Genomic DNA, 21327 nt, shown 5'->3' with positions numbered 1-21327 from the left:
ATATATATATACATATATATATATATATATATATATACATATATTTTTTTTTTATGTATATTTATATTTTTTCATTATCATTATTAGGCTCAGAAATACTTAAAGAAACACCTACTGATATGCATTTTACCCAAATGATTTGGGATGAAACGCATAACTGACGATAGAATCTATGTGACTGGCAAGTGTTTTTTTTATTGAGGCCAGTGGGGGGGCCAGTAAATGTGTAGGGGGCCCGTGGCCCCCCAGCCCCCCCGGCCCCCCCTCTGGTGGCGGCCCTGACTGATGCGTGGGAGACACCAGGCATCAGGTGAGAGGGGGGACACGGGGACACAGGGCCCTGCCATTGTCCCGTGTCCGTGTCCTCCTGAGCCGCGGGGCCACGTCCCTGCAGCGCGTGAACGGGTATTGATTGTTTTAAATAAAGACACTAGGAAATGTAATTGTTGGACTGTTATCAGCTCCAGCAGCCAGAGGGGTTGTGTCTTTACCTCCCTGGGTGTGGCCCTCGTCCCTCCGTCTGAGGGACACTCTGGTGGACGCTCCTCCACCGCCCCGGTGTCTGCTGGTCACCTGCACCACCGTGTCCCTCCACTGGGACAGCTCAGGGGGGCGGGACGGAGACTCAAAGTTCACACGTCTGACCCAAGGACCGGCTGGGGGAGGTTTCTGCAGATAGAGGACAGGACAGGGGACAGCACAGGACAGAGGACAGGGTAGAGAGGAGGGGATAGAGGACAAGGTAGGGTAAAAAGGACAGGACGGGAGACAGGGTCGAGAGGACACGACAGAGACAATGGGATAGAAAGGACAGGATAATAAGGGGAAGGATAGAGAGAATTCAATTCAATTCAATTTAATTTTATTTGTATAGCGTCTAATACAACAAATGTTGTCTCTAGGATCTTTCCAGAGACCCAGAACATAAACCCCCGAGCAATTATTACATAAACAATGGCAGGTAAAAACTCCCCTAGTGGGAGAAAAGCCTTAAGCCAAACAGTGGCAAGAAAAACTCCCCTTTAGGAGGAAGAAACCTGGACCTGGACCAGGCTCATGCAGGTGGAAGCAGTAGCAGGATGACCGGGGGTGGGGACCGCAGGCAGGTGGAAGCCGCAACGGGATGACCAGGGGTGGGGACCGCAGTCAGGTGGAAGCAGCAGCGGGATGACCGGGGGTGGGGACCGCAGGCCAGCACCAGCTCCCGAAGCTCCGGCCCAATCATCAAGCCCCAGGTTGGGTTCAGGGTCGGGGAAAGGTTGAGAAGGGGCAGGGCCAGAGAGAGAAGTCTTGAGAACAGGACAGACAGAACGGGATAGAGAGGACAGGAAGGGAGGAGGGGATAGAGAGGACAGGATAGAGAGAGAGAAAGGACAGAGAGGACAGGAGAACACCAGCTTGTATAAATGTCCCCTAACAAAGCTGAACCTGGTTCAGATAAAGATGTCTGTCTGGTATTGAGACTCGGGTGAAGATCAGAACATTTACCGCTGAATAAAACAGAACCCCGGTTCACTACAAGAGGGTCCAGGGCCCCCCAGGTGAGGGCCGGCCCTGGGGGGGCCTTAGCTGTGCTTGGACCTGGCCGGCCCGCCCTCACCTGGGGGGGCCCGGCCAGCCATGCGGCCCTCGAGGCCTCCCACCCCGGTGGCCGGTTCCTGTGCAGGGCCGGGCCTCCTCACATGCACATCCCTCCGGGTGCTCCTCACGCGGACCCGGCCCGGGCCCCGCCGCCCCACACACACACGCAGACCCGGCCCGGGCCCCACCGCCCCACACACACACACACACAGACCCGGCCCGGGCCCCGCCGCCCCACACACACACACAGACCCGGCCCGGGCCCCGCCGCCCCACACACACACACAGACCTGGCCCGGGCCCCGCCGCCCCACACACACACACACACACAGACCCGGCCCGGGCCCCGCCGCCACACACACACGCACGTGCGCGCGCAGCGGGCAGATAATAGCCTATTAGTGCAAGTGGGATTAATTTGTATCCAATTACAAGCCGCAGAGTTGAATAGGAATGCATAAATAAGGAGGGAGAGTGTGTGTGTGTGTGTGTGTGTGTGTGTGTGTGTGTGTGTGTGTGTGTGTGTGTGTGTGTGTGTGTGTGTGTGTGTGTGTGAGAGAGAGAGAGAGAGACACAGAGAGAGAGAGAGAGAGGGACAGAAGGAGCTGGAGGAGAGAGGGAGGAGAGAGGGAGGAGAGAGGGAGGGGGCCCAGACAGAGAATGACGGGAAGGAGAGAGGGAGCATCACCAAACTAACGGAGGAGAGCGAGAGCGCCAGCGGCCATTAGAGACACGGATCTTCTCCAGGGCTCCAGGACGAGCACCGGGCCGGACCGGCGGGGACCAGAGAAGCCGCAGCCGGAGGATGAAGCAGGGAGCCCCGGGCAGGACCTCCACAGCCCCCCGCTAGAGCCGCACCTGCCCACACTCTGACATGGAAAAGTTGCAGGGCCGAAAGCTCCAGGCTGGATGTTGATGGGACTGATGAGCTGTTTTTGATTGATTTTATTTTTATTTTTTTGTTGACATGAGTAGTATATAGTCCCTTTACAACGAATTTATTTTATTTTTTATTTTTCTATACATGTTTTGACTTCCCTGCGCTTTGATCCGGATTCTTATGGGAGCGCGGGAGTAGGCTGAAGATGAACCGGGACAGAGCGGGGCCGGGGCCGGGAGCGGACGGGGTCCAGGCCGGCATGTGCCGGGGGGACAGAGCCCTGGCGGGGCCCCTGGTGCTGGTGGTGGACTCGGGCCAGCCCAGGGCGTCCAACAGCGTGGACGGAGCGCAGACCCTGGTGGGGCCCGCGGGGGACCCGGCGGGGGGGGACCCGGCGGGGGAGCCGCTGCAGGACGGAGGAGGAGGCGCCCTCCCCGGCCCCGGGGAGCAGCGGCTGTTCTCCGGCGCGCTGGCCGGGGGAAGAGACGCTCATCCCGGGGAGAACCACTCCGAGCCCCCGCCGACCAACCCGGTGCTGGCGCCGCCGCAGCAGGTACAAGAACAGAACCAAACTTGCTGGACTGTCACTGTTATAGCAGACACTTTTACTTTAGATATGACAGGAGGAAACAACAAAAAGATGCAGAAATATAAACGTATGAATTTTAGGAGATAATGGAGAGTCTGTGATCCATGATGAGGGAAATAGTCTTAAAAGTGATCTAATGGGATCTTTTAGAATATATAATAGAATATATAATTTATAATCTGCTTTTTTTTTCTTTTCTTGATGCCATGTGTTTTGTAAAGCGTGCACGGGCCCGTGGCCTCGCGCAGGGACAGTCCCTGTTAGGTCCACGGGTTGGAAACTATTTAAACAATACTAGCGAATATTTACACCCCGAAACAACAGAAACATCCACAGGAAGACTCAGCCGTAACTCTGACTTTAACCCTTCTATAATTACATTCAGGCCGCCTGGATTTATTTAGATCTTTTGGCTGTAGAATTGTCAAATGTGCAAAGAATGAATTCTCCTGCCCATTCTTTTCCCAAGATAACTTCAACTTTCAATATCTGGCAGTTATTCAATACTACTGCGTGTTCTGACAGAGTAATAACTGTTTAAACCGTTACTGCGTCCACCGGAGTTCCCGCAGTTTAGGAGCTTTTGAGGGCCGATTTCCCCTTAAAGTTTTTTCTGAATAAGAAAACATGGAGAGCTGAGTTTAAAATGTAAATTTAGGAGGAAATTACAACCCAGCTTTCCTTAAACGAAAGCAACATTTGGCGTCATGACGCACAGAGAGCGCTGATCGATCAGCTGTTAAAGGCGCGCGACTCGGTTCCCGTGCACTCTTCTCATTATTTAAGGAGAAAATTAAACATTATTAACGTGGGATTATTCCCGTTGACAAGTTACAGGCTTGCCTCACTGATAAATGAGTGATTTTAATCGTCCACTTGGACTCCCCGCCGCGCACCTTTTATCTGCTGCAGGCTGCACCCGCGCACCTTTGGAGCTCCACATAAATCAGGATGTCAACAGCAGATAGTAAACATGCTGCACACATGCGGGGTCACACTCCTGCAAACTTACCCAGACACACGGAGGAAATATCACTCTTTCATTCCTCTTGCTTTTTATTAAACCTCTGTCCAAATAGCGACAGCAGGAGCATTTTCTTATTGTGTGTATACACTATATTTGACCTTTAACCAAGCCAAGCAGGCGTGTAGCCTGTAGTAACCCGGGAAACCCGGGGTCGACCCGTCCCCGGGAAGCCCCGCTGCGCGCGTGCACGTGGATCTGTGTTCTGGGTGGGGATGTTTGATGTAGGAATCAGTTCATAGACGGGGAAGTTAGTCTGTCTGCAGGTCACACGATCCTGCAGCAAGCTGCTCTGCTGCAACACTGCTGAACACCGATATTATATTATTATTATTATTATTATTATTATTATTATTATTATTATTATTATTATTATTAATAATAATAATAATAATAATAATAATATAAGTATTATTATTATTATTGTAATTATTATCATTATTATTATTATTATTGTGATTATTATCATGATTATTATCATTATTAATAATGAAAAAAGTAACAGTAACAACAATAGTAATATTATTATTAATAATAATAATAGTCATGATAATAGTAACAACAATAACTACAATAGTAATACTAATATTATTATTATTATTATTATTATTATTATTATTATTATTATTAATCATGATAATAGTAACAACAACAACTACAATAGTAATAAAATATGATTATTGTGATTATTATGATTGATTATTATTATCATGATGATTATTAATAATGATAGTAACAGTAACAACAACAACAATATTAATATCATTATTATTATTATTATTATTATTATTATTATTATTATTATTATTATTATTATTATTATTATTATTATTATTATTATTATCATTGTTGTTTTTATTATTATTATTACAAGACCTAACTGTTGAAACAGCGCTGAGAGACGGGAGCGCAAACACACCTCGGCTGCTGCGGATCCAGAGAGAAAGTATTGAGTGTCTCGTGTTGTCCTCCAGGGGCCCACCGGCCACCGGACCACCCCCTTCTCCGTCTTGGACATCCTGGACCCCAACAAGTTCACGAGCAGCCGGCGGCAGCAGGGGCAGGGGCCGCAGGGGCCGCAGCAGGGGCCCGGGGGCCGCCGCGCAGACCGCGCACTGGCCGACTACGACGCGGAGAACCGGCGGGGCGCGGAGCGGGAGCTGCGGCTGGAGGCCGCCAAGGGCTGCTACCCGGGGGACGAGTACCAGAGCAGTAAGTCCTGCAGCTCCGGCCCACTAACTCCTCTGCTTTACTGTCGCGTTTGCTTTGGATTATTCCTTCGTTCAGATCATTATTGCGCATCTTAATTAAACAGCGAGGCCTACTTTTACTACTAGCCTTATCATTACTTTTATTTATTTAGTTAGGTTTTATTTTCTTACTTTCAATAGCTTCTGTTTATTTAACTTGCGTCTGTTGTTTAATTTCTGCTTTAATTCAATTCAATTTCAATTCAATGTTATTTATACAGCGTCTAGCACAAGTTGTCTCTAGACGCTTTCCAGAGACCCAGAACATATATGGAACTTTATTATTTCTTATATTTGGTTAATGTATACAATGTTTTATCGGAATGACTCCTTATTCTATTCATTGTGAAAGTATTATTTATTTATAGGAACACCCATTAGGCCTAAACGCGAACACGATGCGTAAAATCGCTGCGTTATTTCAAAATAAGTGTGAGTGTATTCGGAAATCTCGGGCTATGAACCCGAGTTTGTCCCGGGTGGATGTGAGAGCAGCGGGTTTCATGTCTGGGTTTCAGGACATTTCAGTTCAGTTCAGAACAGAGCCTGTGCACGGGGACGACGCGTTAGCGCGCATGGAGCAGGTCGGAGCCCTGCTGGCTGGAAACCCCCGACACCAGATCCCAGTTAAACCACTGCTTTGAAGAGAAACTAGAAGGGAAAACATGACATGTCTCATTTTGTCTTGGAAAAAAGAAATAAATAGTCTGGTCCTCATTGGAGATTTTGAAAATAAAACCAGAGGAAGCAGGCGGGGGCGCGCTGGGGAGTCTGGGGTCGGTGATCGATTATTGATTGGTGAATATCTGTTGGAAGCAGCAGCGCGCCGAGTGCGCGCCTCCGTGTACCTGCAGCCAGCGCGCGCACGGCGCGGGAGTTGTCTCTCCTTCTCTCCTCCTCTCCTTCCCTTCTTCCCTTCTTCCCTTCTTCCCTTCTTTAATGTCCCAGTTAATTCTGCTCTTTTCGGATTTAGTTTCCTCTAACTGTTGATTTTTACAATGTTTCTTTTACTTTTTTACTGATCCTACTCTACTGTATATATATATATATATATATATATATATATATATATATATATATATATATATATATATATATATATATATATATATATATATATATATATATATATATAGATGTATATCCTACTAAAAGTGAAATGAACACGTTGGGCTTTACAGTGTTTTAAATTATTTATTTGACAAAATGATTGAAAATAATACCAATTAAAGCCACGTGACAGACAATATGTAAGTTGTTAAAAGTCCTCCTTTGTCATTAAATTATTCGTGTTTTTTTTTTAAACGGTCCTGGTGCTTCGACGCTTTTTGTTTAACCCGACTTGTTGAATGAAATTTTTTTTTGCCGTCAGTCAACAATTATTTATTTAAAAGAATCTACTGGTTTCCATCAGGAGAGACTCTATAATTAAGGATATATCCACTTTTGCCCGCATCCGTGTCTGAGGGCTGTTTTTTTTTTAAATTTCAGGAGCTGCATCTGTATTTCGAAATGCTACTATAATTGTACCAATAGAGAAACGAAACCAGGTTAGAACGCAGCAGAATGAAAATGAAATGCGCGTCCACGGGCAGCCGGAGATCCCGCCGCGCGTCTCTATCCGGAGAGAAAGAAGAAAATAATACATGAAATGTATTTTTTTATCAACCAGACGCTCAAAGTTAAGTATTATACTCTTCAAGGTAAAATATTCAATCTTTTGGATTAATAAGAAAAAGATACTCAGTAAATTCACTCCGCGGGATTTTAACTCGTTTCGTTAAAAATAAATAAATAAATAAAAAAAAAATATATATATATATATATATATATATATATATATATATATATATATATACTTTTTTTTTCTTTAATTCATGTGCGCTAAACTGAGCCAGAAATACTCGTGATTAATCCCCCGTTGATGTTGCTGATTTGTTTGGATATTATCTTGATACATTTCTACATCAAAAAACGTTAAAAAAAAAATCATTTTAAGGAGCATTTGTTTGCCCTGTGAAACTTTTTATTTTTTTTTAGAAATACTAGTTGATTTAATTGGCCTTTTATGATATAACATGGAATAAACAAAATGAGATAAATACATAAAATCATTAAAATCTTAAAAGCATAATAAGGTGTCTGTGCCCTCTGTCCGTACCTTATTTATTAGTTCCAGTATTTTGTAAAAAAAAAATATATATATATAATTCCTGAAACTTGGAAAAGGGAGGCCCAGTGAAAGGAAGCTCCTAAAGGCATGTGAAAGATCCTAGAGACAACTTCTGTTGTAACAGATGCTATACAAATAAAATTAAATTGAATTGAATTGAACGCTGGTGCCGACCCAGATGGGGCACAGGACGTAAAACACCTGCTGGAAGAGTTTTCTTGAGTTTCTTGAGTTTTAGGTCCATCCTGGTCATGTTGAGTCTCTCCTCATGACTCTCAGGTCATTCGGGGGCTGTTAGTGCATTTATGTCACAACTCTGAACAGGAAGTGTACGCTCCTCCCAGCTGCTGATGATTGACCTCAACTTTCTATCCCACAATGCAACGCTTCTGTTTTGAAGTCAGCACACTTCCAGTACGTGCACGTTTAACCAGCCTCAGTTTCTTGCAAATGCCAGTACAAAGTCCTGCAGGAATAATGTGGAGGTGGAGATGGGTGTCAGTCCAGTCACTGCCAGCTGGCTTTGGCTTTGGGACCAATGAAACAAAATAAAACAAGATCATTTCGGCGGGAAAAAATCTAAACACGTTTGATATCATCTCAAGTAAGTTGTTCACAAATTCTTGGGCTGAAACCAGTTAGGGCCGATGAGGGGGGTACATGGGAAGTTTAATTCCTCTTTAATTCAGAATTAAAATTAAATCTGATTTAAAATGAGTAAAAATTACCATGTAAACACCTAATTCCGAATGAAAATGGCCATTCCGAATTAAACTTAATTCCGAAGTAAGTGGCTGGTTTATTCTGATTTTAAATCCAAATTGAATAATTTCCGCGATCATGTCTACACTCTACACTCATGTCTACGCTTTAAATTAATTTGGTCTTTCTTTCTGCTCGTTCCCTCGCCCGTCTGTCTCCATGACGCTTATATTCCACGCTGGGCTGGTTTTCCTAACAAAGTTTCAAGATGGCAGCACGCAGTAAATGCTGGTCAAGAGCAGAGACCATTTATTTAATAAATAGCTTGGAGGACCTGGAAATAATTATAAGAACAGATGGAAACAGGAAACATCAAAATTGTGAGCTTTTCAAAGTTGTAGTGGCTAAGTTTGTTTTTCTTCCGGTAAACGTAACTTCCGGTCCCCCCCCTATCCAATCAGAACCTCCCCAACCCCCAGACCTGTAGAGGAATTGGAGAAAGACCATCAAACGTGATTTCCATGTAAACCTCAATTCGGAATTACCATTTCCATGTAAACTCAAAGGAAAATAGTTTCATTAGGAATTATTTAATTCGGAATAATTAATTCCGAATTAAAAAACATCATGTAACCGTGGCCTATGAGCAGGTTTAGGAGGGGGTCTATGAAGGGGGGGGCAGGCAGGGCAGCACGCAGCTCCCGAAGCTCCGGCCTGCAAACATGCGCAAAAGAGAAAAAAGGGGACCAGCACAAGAAACTACAGGGACGATGGACGAAAATGATAGCTATGAGATACTTATAATAAATAAAAATGGAAGAGGAGAAAAGAGGAAGGGAAGAGGAGAGGAGAAGAAGGGAGGAGGAGAAGAGAGGAGAAGAGGAGAAGGGTGAGAGGCACCGCCCAGCGGATCATGTTGGTGCCCCCCTGCAGGAGAGGCCTATAGCAGCATATCTACCACCAAGCTATATTTGAGACTAACTATTATAGTCTTGTTCTATAGCTGCAGCTATGACTACTGACTCTACCACACTAGAGTTTACACTACCTAGAGATTTACCAACTCCACCTAGAGGTTTACTAAACACTAACTATAGGCTTTACTAAACAGAAAGGTTTTAAATTTAGTTTTAAAGGTGGAGGTGGTGTCAGCCTCCTTAACCCAGATTGGAAGTTGGTTCCATAGTAATGGTGCCTGATAGCAGAACGCCCGAGACTCGGGGGTTCGGAGTCCCGGGTCTATGAGCAGGTCTATGAGGGGGGTCCATGAGGGCCGATGAGGGGGGCCGCTGCTCGCCTGCTTCACATGTCGTCTCTGATGCTGGACAATGACGGTCCTCTCATCAAAACCATCTGCACCAGTTTTTCCACCACACGATCATCTTTACTGAAAACTGGATCTGTGATATGATCGGAGCAGGAGTTTGGTTCACATTGCCAGCAGTAGATCAGACTTGTTCCCATTGCATGTTGGGCTCCGGCAGGGCTGCCCTTTGTCACCGGTCCTGTTCATAATTTTTATGGACAGGATTTCTAGGCGCAGCCAGGGGCCGGAGGGGATCCGGTTTGGGAACCACAGGATTTCATCTCTGCTTTTTGCAGATGATGTTGTCCTGTTGGCTTCATCAGACCGGGACCTTCAGCATGTGCTGGGGCGGTTTGAGGCCGAGTGCGATGCGGCAGGGATGAGAATCAACACCTCCAAAACTGAGGCCATGGTTCTCCACCGGGAAAGGGTGGCGTGCCTTCTCCGGGTGGGTGGAGAAGTCCTGCCTCAGGTGGAGGAGTTCAAGTATCTCGGGATCTTGTTCACGAGTGAGGGAATAATGGAGCGTGAGATTGACAGACGGATCGGTGCAGCGTCCGCAGTTATGCGGTCGATGTACCGGACCGTCGTGGTGAAGAAAGAACTGAATTGAAAGCTCTCAATTTACCGGTCAATCTACGCACCTACCCTCACCTATGGTCATGAACTTTAGGTAGGGACCGAAAGGACGAGATCGCGGATACAAGCGGCCGAGATGAGTTTCCTCCGCAGGGGGGCTGGACGCTCCCTTAGAGATGAGTTTGATGGATGGATGGATGGATCTGTGGTCCGGGTGTTAAACTCTCCTTTGTCGTGTGTGTTTTCAGAGGAAGGCTTCGTGTACAGAAGTCCAGATGAGGAGGACTACCACAGACCTGGGACTCCAGACTCTGAAGCTCCAGATGGGAACTACAGCAGCGAGGAGAGCAGCTCTGCCCTTCCCAGTAACGGAGAGAGAGAGCTGGGCCAGCGTAGCCATTCAGATCCCAACAGAGACACCAAAAGCCCCAACGGGGGTTCTGCGGGGCAGATCCCCGGCAGCCAGGCCAATGGAGGACCAGGGACCAAGCCCAAGAGGAAACGCTCTGGCTCAGACTCCAAGTCGGGGAAGCCCCGCCGAGCCCGGACTGCCTTCACCTACGAGCAGCTGGTGGCGCTCGAGAACAAGTTCAAGTCCACGCGCTACCTGTCGGTGTGCGAGCGGCTCAACCTGGCCCTGTCGCTCTCCCTCACCGAGACCCAGGTCAAAATCTGGTTCCAGAACCGCCGGACCAAGTGGAAGAAGCAGAACCCTGGAGCCGACACCTCCGCCCCCACCGGAGCCGGTGGTGGAGGTCCGGGGGGTGCAGGGGGAGGGGCGGGCGGAGGCCTGGGGGGCCTCAGCCCTCTCAGCCCGTCGCCGCCCGTCAGCGGGCACCTGGCCATGCACGGCTACACGGGCCACCACCACCCCCCCGCCGGGAGCCTGGTCCAGCTGCCTTTCCTCACCGCCAGCCACGTGCTGTCTCCGTTTATGCTGGGGACACAGAGTTACGCTGCGCCCGCCTTCTACAGCACGCACCTGTAGAGACTCCTCCCACACAGGGAAACACGCGGGGCAGCCCTGGACTGCAGTGGAGCGGACGTGGAGTGCAGAGGAGCAGACGTGGAGCGGACGTGGACTGCAGTGGAGCGGACGTGGAGCGGACGTGGACTGCAGTGGAGCGACGCGCCACGTTTTTTTAATATCAACATTTAAAAGGCTTTAATTTCAATGGATTATTTTGATAGAATATCTACCAGAAACTGTATATAAATCTATGTTGTAGCTCCATACTCTGAATGCTCTTTAGTCTCTAGTTGATTTCTTCAGTTCCCTCATTTTATTTCTGTTTTTGGTTGGTTTTATTAAACAAGTCTGTACAAATACTGAATGTTTATTTATGCTTTAGAGAATGGCTTGATCTATTGTCGGTACTGTGTAACTCCAGCTGTGATTGTTTTCCTATCTGTTATTTATTGAATTTGTTGACAGTCTCCATACAACCACTGAATGTACTGATTGCTCAGCTCAACATTGTTCTTTGATATTAAAATAATGACAATTAAACAGAGAAAAGGAGCCCTGTGAGCCTTTTTGTACTTTATATTCTTGTGGAGATACAGTACATGGAGTTAATGATCTCCAGTGAACACAGGCGGGTTTGAGCTGGACCTGTTTACCTGTCCTTCTCCTTCATCCTTATTTGTACATCCTTGATTCGTAGTCCCTCCCACCAGAGACGCCAGGTGAAGAAGAAAGGACAGACTCTGGGAGACGTAGATGAATGAGACAAGTCCTGTCTCCATAAAACAACTGGATCTGCCGGATCAACATGGCTGATTTACCATCAGAGAGCTAACTATGTGATGAGAAAAAAAAAAAAAAGTCAGTTACGGAAGAGTATTAGGGCCAGACAGGAGAAAAAAATAATAATTTAGAGGAGGAAGATTTTTTTTTTATTGTGCACTTCAAGAAAAAAGGTGAAATGTACAATTTCGAGAAAAAGTCGAAATGTTGAGAAAAAAGTTAAAACTTAGTGAATAAAGTTGAAATGTTGAGAAAAAAGATGAAATTGCGACTTAATTCACGAAATTTCAACTTTAGTCTTGAAATTGTATCTCAACATTAATCTTGACATTTCGACTTTTTTCTCAGAGTGCACAATAAAAAAAAATCTTCCCCTCTCAAATCTTTTTTCTCCTGCATGGCCCTAATACTCTTCCGTAGTCCGTAGACCTGAAAAGTTTGTTGTTAAAAGTTTTGTCAGTGTGTGTTTCTTAGGAGTAGTGCTCATAATTCTTTTCTTACCTTCCCAGTAGGAAGCACAAATAGCAGATCTTTACGAGAACGTTTTTTTTACAGTTTCAGAAAATCTTAGGAATCTTCTTTCCTGCAATCAACAACCCACCAATTTTTTGAAAGGAAGGATAGCAAAGAAAGCAAACACAGTAAAACTGTACATTTAAAAAGCTGGAACATTAAGTATGAGTATATTTATGGATATAAAAACATTCATGAACATTTAAAAGAAGTCAAACATTGCAATTTGATGTTGATTCTCCACCAAATTCTGACTGCAGCTGGCAAGCAGTGGCAGCAGCCAATCACGTCGAAGCATTTCTCTGGCTACTGTAATCTATTACCTTTGACCAGCAACCGTCAGTCCATCCCCAGGTCGTAACTGGCCCCACTCCAGTGACAAACGGCTCCCCAGACCAAAACCTCTGCTAACATTATTGACATTCCAAGATGTGGATGTAGAGTCTTTCTGCGTCAATTTAAGAGCTTTCACAAAAACATGGCGTTTACCTCCTAGGAATTTCAGCCATTTTCACAGAACTATCTTCATTTTCAGGGAAATTAAAGATTTTGGCAGTTGAGAAAAGGAAGTCGATCGGTCAAGTGTGATTCATTTCTTTTTTTTTTATTTGCATTTTTTAGAAAATAAAAGGACAACAACAGAATAAAATAAACAAAAAAAACACATACACAATACAAAAAAAAACATCAAACCAAATTAAAAACATTATACATATATATCATTTTGTCAATACATATAAGATTTCATTGAGAGGATACCTTACATGGACAGAAGTATAGACATATTCGGAGACAAAACATACACAAAAATCATGTTATGGGTCATTAGGGCTATTGTTTTTTCCATCTTTCTTCAAAAATATAAACTTAATTTCTGAGTCTCATTGTTATTTTTTCCATTCCATACATGTCATTTACAAGATCCTTCCATTTAGAATTAATTAAATTATCATCCTTTAACCAATTTCTTGTAATTTGTTTTATTAATGCTACTCTTAAAACTAAAAACAAGTGAGTATCTTTCCTCTTGATTTCGTGCGATTCATTTCTGTGTTACTACGAGATAAATGAAGAGGATAAAAGGTCTGGGGTTGATATGAGGCTTTGAGGTTGATTCAGCAACCAAAAACCCTTGGTGTGGCCATGTCAACAGTTTGGTACAGTCAGTACTTGAGTTGTAAAAAAAGAATCAGGGGGGATGGTGAATTTGATCATATGGGGACAGATAATTTGTGCTCATTACAAATAATATAACATATTACAAATAATAGCAGTGACCAAAACAGCTGCAGAAATACTGCAGGAATGACATAGCAGCAGTTAAATGCAGCCTTCTGTAAGCTTTAAATATCCACTGGGCTTACATCAAATACATCAAAACACAACAATAAAAAACACTTTTCTGAACTTATCAATATGACTCTGTCCTTCACAGGATAAGTAACATGGATCCCTGCAAAAACTCTAAATCTGAACAAGAATATTTGTCTTATTTCTAGTTAAAATGTCTCATTTTAGTAAATAAAATCTCAATACACTTAAAACAAGACTCATCACTGGAAAAAACAACAATTCTCACCTGTTTCAAGTAGATTTTTACTTAAAATAAGTAGAAAAATCTGCCAGTGGAACAAGATTTTTTTGCTTGTAATAAGAAGATAAATCTTTTCTACTTATTTCAAGTGAAAATTCACTAGAAACAGGTGAAAATTGTCAAATAAGTTATTTTTCTGGTGTTATTTTTCTGGTGATGACTCTAAATGTTGAAATAGCAGTAAAACCACATTCATTGATGAAATGACATAAGGGATGGAAAGGGGGGGTGGCAGTTTGACAGGGGGGATGATTTGGACCGTTTTTATTTCAGGGGGGGGATGCCATCCCCCCCTCCTCCCCCCTCAACTCCAGTACTGCTTGTAGGTGTCGCTCCATACACTCTGCTCACATTACCAGACTGATGGGACAGCCTTTCGCATGGATAAAGACCCTAAACATCCTACAAAAGCCCATTACAACGTTTTGAAGCCATACAGATGGAATATTCTTCAATGGCCCAGTCAGTGGATGATCTCAATTCAACAGAGCAGCTTTTCTACTTAGTGGAGAAAAACCCACAAAGAAGAAGCATCAGAAACAGGAAGCAATGATCCAACAGTGGGATATCAATCCCAGAGCTCATCAAAATGGGAACTGGTTCTCAGAAAACGAGACGGATTCATGAGCCAATCTGCTCACTAAAAACCTACTGATGTACGACGCAGAGCTAGATTTAGTTTGTGCTGGCAGCGATTCAGCTACAGCTGCTATCTATTACATTTGGAAATTGATGGTTTTATTTTGAAATAACAAATAAATAACAGTTCATAGAATTAATATCTGAGATTTATTTTTGTATATTGTTCCAGGGAATGATTGTTTGATTGTAAACATTGAAGCCCAGCCTGATACCTTCAGTCTGCTCCAGACGGTCACGTTTCCAGCTCATGATTACACTGTGGCATCACTTCAAACCTCCGGCACTGGTATTAGCTACTGACAAAGTAAGATCAGTGATTCACTAGTCTGAACGTGTTGAAAATTCAGGTACTTCAGGCAGTCATTTACCATGCCAACCACTACCAGCACAACCATCATTTCAACCACTACCGTGACTAACATCATTGAAACCCTACCATCATTACAACCACTAACATCATAAAACTACTAACATCATTACCATCATTACAACCACTAAAATCATTAAAACTACTAACATCATTACCATCATTAGAACCATTACCACCACTGTCATTGATTACCACTACTACCACAATTACCACCATTACAACCACTACCACCATTAAAACCCCTGACATCATTACCATAATTAGAACCACTACCATCATTACCAATATAACCATCATTACAACCACTACCGTGACTAACATCATTGAAACCATAAAATCATTAAAACTACTAACATCATTAACAACATTACCATCATTAGAACCATTACCACCACTGCCATTGATTACCACTACTACCACAATTACCACCATTACCACCACTACCATCATTACCATAATTAGAACCACTACCACCATTACAACCACTACCATCATTACAACCACTACCACCATTACCAATATAACCATCATTACAACCACTGCCACCATTACAACCACTACCATCATTACCATCATTACCATCATTATGACCACTACCATCATTACCATCATTACAACCACTACCATCATCATCATTACAACCACTACCATCATCATCATTACAACCACTACCATCATCATCATTACAACCACTACCATCATCATCATTACAACCACTACCATCATCATCATTACAACCACTACCATCATCATCATTACAACCACTACCATCATCATCATTACAACCACTACCATCATCATCATTACAACCACTACCATCATCATCATTACAACCACTACCATCATCATCATTACAACCACTACCATCATCATCATTACAACCACTACCATCATCATCATTACAACCACTACCATCATCATCATTACAACCACTACAAGAAACTACAGGAACGATGGACAAAAATGATAGCTATGAGATATTTATAATAAATAAAAATGGTAATGGAGAAGAGAGGAAGGGAAGAGGAGAGGAGAAGAAGGGTGAGAGGCACCGCCCAGCGGATCATGTCGGTGCCCCCCTGCAGCATAAGCCTATAGCAGCATATCTACCGCGAAGCTATATTTGAGACTAACTATTATAGTTTTGTTCTATAGCTGCAACTATGACTACTGACTCTAACACACTAGAGTTTACACTACCTAGAGATTTACCAACACCAGCTAGAGGTTTACTAAACACTAACTATAGGCTTTACTAAACAGAAAGGTTTTAAGTTTAGTTTTAAAGGTGGAGGTGGTGTCAACCTCCTTAACCCAGATTGGAAGTTGGTTCCAAAGTAATGGTGCCTGATAGCAGAACGCCCGCCCTCCAAATCTACATTTAGATACTCTAGGAACTACGAGTAAACATTCACCCTGGGAGCGGAGAGCTCTGCCAGGAACATAAGGCACTATCAAATCTTGTAAATACTGCGGAGCTAAGCCGTTTTGGGCTTTATATGCAAGTAATACAATTTTAAATTGAATTCTGAATTTTACAGGTAGCCAATGGAGCGACGCTAACACTGGAGAGACATGGTCTCTCCTGCTGATTCCTGTCAGTACTCGTGCTGCTGCATTCTGGATCAGCTGGAGCCTATTCAGCAAATTACTTGGACATCCTGCTAACAACACATTACAGTAATCCAGTCTAGAAGATACAAACGCATGAACTAGTTTTTCTGCATCACTCTGCGAGAGGATTTTCCTAATCTTTGCAATATTACGGAGATGGAAAAACGCTATTTTACAAACCTGATTAACATATGGTTTAAACGACAAATCCTGATCGAAAACAACACCAAGGTTTCTCACAGTTGCACTGGAAGCCATCGCAACACCATCTAGTCCCTTCCTAAGATGCTCTGGACCAAGAATGATAACCTCTGTTTTATCTGAATTTAGAAGCAAGAAATGTCTGGACATCCAGTCCTTGATGTCCCTAAGACATGCCTGAAGTTTAACCAACGGTTTTGTCTCATCCAGCTTCATAGACAAATAGAGCTGCGTATCATCAGCATAGCAATGAAAGTGTATGCCGTGATTCTGGATTATACTTCCCAACGGCTGCATGTATAAACTGAACAAGATTGGCCCTAGCACTGAACCCTGCGGAACACCATAACAGACCCTTGACTGTTCTGAAGAAACCTCATGTACATGAACAAACTGGAACCTGTCAGATAGATATGATTTAAACCAACGTAGAGCTGTCCCTTTAATCCCAACAACATGCTCTAACCTGTGCAGTAAAATGCCATGATCAACAGTGTCAAAAGCAGCACTGAGGTCCAGTAAAACCAATATGGACACTAATCCCTTATCTGAGGCCATAAGAAGGTCATTCGTAACTCGAACCAGTGCTGTCTCTGTGCTATGATGCATTCTGAACCCTGACTGAAAGACTTCAAACAGATCATTTCTATACAAATAGTCACATAACTGGCTTGAAACTGCCTTTTCCAGAATTTTAGATACAAATGGAAGGTTGGAAATTGACCTATAATTAGCTTAGGTGTCTGGGTCAAGAGAAGGTTCATCATCATTACAACGACTACCATCATCATTACAACCACTACCATCATTACAACCACTACCATCATTACCATCATTACAACCACTACCATCATTACACCACTACCATCATTACAACCACTACCATCATTACAACCACTACCATCATTAGAACCACTACCATCATTACAACCAATATAACCATCATTACAACCACTACCATCATTACAACCACTACCATCATTACAACCACTACCATCATTAGAACCACTACCATCATTACAACCAATATAACCATCATTACAACCACTACCATCATTACAACCAATATAACCATCATTACAACCACTACCATCATTACAACCACTACCATCACCATCATCATTTTTTCCCCGACCCTGCACCCCAACCTGGGACTTGATGATTGGGCCGGAGCTTCGGGAGCTGCGTGCTGGCCTGCGGTCCCCACCCCTGGTCATCCCGTTGCTGGCCCCCCCTTCTCCTCCCTTTTCTCTCTTTTGTCCTGCAGGTGGCCGTGGGTGGCTTGTAGCTTGCATTACGGAGCACAAGTCTTTTCCTGACCCTGCACCCCAACCTGGGACTTGCTGATTGGGCCGGAGCTTCGGGAGCTGTGTGCTGGCCTGCGGTCCCCACCCCCGGTCATCCCGTTGCTGCTTCCACCTGCCTGCTGTGCTGTTGCCGTCCCTGACCCACCAGTCTGGCCCTCGGCAGGAGGGTCCCCCCTGATGAGCCTGGTCCTGCTCAAGGTTTCTTCCCTCCTAAAGGGGAGTTTTTCCTTGCCACTGTTTGGCTTAAGGTTTTTCTCCCACTAGGGGAGTTTTTACCTGCCATTGTTTATGTAATAACTGCTCGGGGGTCATGTTCTGGGTATGGGTCTCTGTAAAGCGTCTAGAGACAACTCTGTTGTATTAGACGCTATATAAATAAAATTGAATTGAATTGAATCATTACAACCACTACCATCATCATCATTACAACCACTACCATCATTACCATCATTACAACCACTACCATCATTACAACCACTAACCACAGGGCTGCGCCGTGGAGGAGCCGGTCCTGGAGGCGGACCAGCGGCCAGCGCGGGTCCTGGACGCACCGTCTGACGCGAGGCCACCATGGGCCCGGTACCGAGAGCGGCTTTCTCGGCGGTCGGCCCGTCGCCGAGGACGGCCGCCCAACCGTTCCCGCTGGTCGGCCCGTCGCCGAGGACGGCCGCCGAGGGCGACCTCCCGACGGGGGCTCGGCGGCCGTCTGAACCAGGAAGGCCTGGGGGCGCGGACGGCTTCCTCTCCCGCTCCGCGGGGGGGGGGAGTAGGCTCGGCCGGACGGACCCCGGCGCGAGTTTGGCGTTGGGGGTGTGTGGCAGAGTGGAGGAGCTGCAGCCACTCAGGCTAACGGGACACAGGTGTGTCCCATCAGCCTCTCCACCCTGGCAGCCTTGATAAGGAGGAATGGGAGACTGCAGCTGGGTTCAGTCAGATGGAGAAGCTGCTGCTGAGGTGCTGCTGGCGTGAGGTGCTTGTGCACTGGGTGATTTGAGTTAATAAAAAGGGTTCTTCACAAAGCTCCGTGTCTCTCCATCCTGTCGGTCGGGCCCCCGTGGCACTCACCGTGCTACACCATCATTACAACCACTACCATCATCATCATTACAACCACTACCATCATCATCATTACAACCACTACCATCATTACAACCAATATAACCATCATTACAACCACTACCATCATTACAACCAATATAACCATCATTACAACCACTACCAACATTACAACCACTACCATCATTACCAATATAACCATCATTACAACCACTACCATCATTACAACCACTACCATCATTACCATCATTACAACCAATATAACCATCATTACAACCACTACCATCATCATTACAACCACTACCATCATCATTACAACCACTACCATCATTACAACCACTACCATCATTACAACCAATATAACCATCATTACAACCACTACCATCATCATTACAACCACTACCATCATTACAACCACTACCATCATCATTACAACGACATGTGACGACATCCACTGCCAATCCAGGAAGCAGGAACACACGGAAACACACGTCAAGCACTGGAAATCTGCAACAAAAAACCACAAACAAAACACGAAACCGGCACGGAACCAACCAAAACAACAACAGCAATCGACCTAAATCTTGAGATCTGATCGCAGTCTGAGCTAAGCTACTGCTACCGCTACCTAACCCCAAAAACTAGAGAGCCAGCATGCAGGTGAACAAGCCAGTGTGTATGTCTATGTGTGTGTGTGTGTGTGTGTGTGTATGTATATGTTTGTGTGGCTGTGTATGTTTGTGTATATGCATGTGACTAAGTGGCTGTGTGTGTGTGTGTGTGTGTGTGTGTGTGTGTGTGTGTGTGTGTGTGTGTGTGTGTGTGTGTGTGTGTGTGTGTGTGTGTGTGTCCCAGGTCGGTGAGGGAACGCGGGTGATGTGGGACCCCCTCCCGCCCCTGGTGTTGAGTGCATGTGATTAATGCCATAAAAACAGGGAGGGGGAGGGCCAAGTATCGATTTGACACCGACCCCCCCCTCCCGAACTAAATGTCCTTGTCAAATGTATTTATTAAGTGTTGAATGTGCAGTGTCTATTTTGCTGTTAAAACCGTGAGGCGGGGAGTGCCGGGCCACGCGGGACAATGCCCCCCACGACCCGGACCCCCCGCCCTTCGCCTATGTGCGTATGAATCGTGTAGGGGGGAAGGAGGGGGAGCGGAGGCCGAAGCCAGGAGGCAGGACCAGCAAAGCCAGCCCTGATAAGACACCCGCACCCCCCCACCGGCCATCCAGTAGACGGGGGCCGGCCCTCCGAGCCGGGCCAGGGCCCCACCGTAACTCCACGGGCGCCCCCGGCGCCGCCGGAGCCCCCAGACGGAGGGGGAAACGGTCCAACATCCTCCCATTCATACTGACAACATAAGACATAGACACCTGGGAATGGTGCCACCCCGCCGCCGCGCCCGCCCGTGCACCCCCTGGTCAGGGGAGGCCCGATCCCCGGACCCGGCCCCACCCCCCCCCGAGGCCACCCCGGCGGACACCCCAAGGTTCACGGAGTCCCCACATCCGCAGGGGCACTCGGCCCCCGCCCAGCGACAGAGGACCAAGGCAGCAATGTCCCCCCAGCGCAGACAGCCACCCAGGCAGGGCCGGGCCCTCCGAGTGGGACCCCCACGTCCACTGCCCAGCCCCCCCCGGGAGACCCGGAGATGCCCAAGCCACAGCTTGAATCTGCGCCTATGGTGACGTCACCATAGGCGCTCATTTCCATAGGTTCAGCCTCCGCTGCTGAAACCACGCCCACAACCAGCTCTCTACGCTGCTGGAGCGGTGCTTCCTTCAGCCAGTCCGATCGGGTCGGATCCGGGTTAAATCATCCAGGTTCCCGGGTGGTTTGGGAGCTGGGTCCTCGGGGGTCTGTCTCAGGTCGGACCAGCTTCACTCTCCAAGATTTTCAGCGAAATCTGTCGGTTTGATCACCGGTAACGGGCGATGCGCATAGGATGCGCTCCGGAGCCGATCTGTGCGCCCGCCGTGGGGTTGCGGCGCCAGCGCGCAGAATCCGCCGGGCAGATCCGGCTGAAATTCCGCTGGTCGGTCCCCAGGAGTCCCTGCTACCAGTCCAGGCCGGTTCCTGCGGTCCCGGCCGGTCGGAACCGGTCAGATTCCCCCGTTAAAGCCGCGGTGATGCGCGCTGCGCCAGCAGCGCTGCTCCCGGGTGCCCGGCGTGGCTCCGGGGCCAGCGTTCAGCA

At 46.0% G+C, this 21327-nt stretch overlaps 1 protein-coding gene across 1 annotated transcript; it reads left to right on the top strand.

Annotated features, from left to right (window-relative positions):
• The first annotated feature begins 2666 nt into the window (after nucleotides 1–2666).
• LOC133447709 (NK1 transcription factor-related protein 1-like) lies at nucleotides 2667–11072 on the top strand. Its single transcript, XM_061726442.1, has 3 exons — nucleotides 2667–3014; nucleotides 5049–5286; nucleotides 10333–11072. The coding sequence occupies exons 1-3, from the start codon at nucleotides 2667–2669 to the stop codon at nucleotides 11070–11072; spliced, it is 1326 nt and encodes a 441-aa protein (XP_061582426.1).
• Nucleotides 11073–21327: the final 10255 nt, after the last annotated feature.

Source organism: Cololabis saira, chromosome 7, assembly GCF_033807715.1.
Source record: "Cololabis saira isolate AMF1-May2022 chromosome 7, fColSai1.1, whole genome shotgun sequence".
Taxonomy (NCBI): Eukaryota; Metazoa; Chordata; class Actinopteri; order Beloniformes; family Belonidae; genus Cololabis; species Cololabis saira.
This window is presented reverse-complemented; position numbering and strand designations above follow the sequence as displayed.

Coding starts and splice junctions, on each gene's coding strand:
- LOC133447709 (XM_061726442.1), top strand. CDS start 2,667: ATGAACCGGGACAGAGCGGGGCCGGGGCCGGGAGCGGACGGGGTCCAG. Junction 3,015..5,048: donor TGCTGGCGCCGCCGCAGCAG/GTACAAGAACAG, acceptor GTTGTCCTCCAG/GGGCCCACCGGCCACCGGAC. Junction 5,287..10,332: donor GGGGGACGAGTACCAGAGCA/GTAAGTCCTGCA, acceptor GTGTGTTTTCAG/AGGAAGGCTTCGTGTACAGA.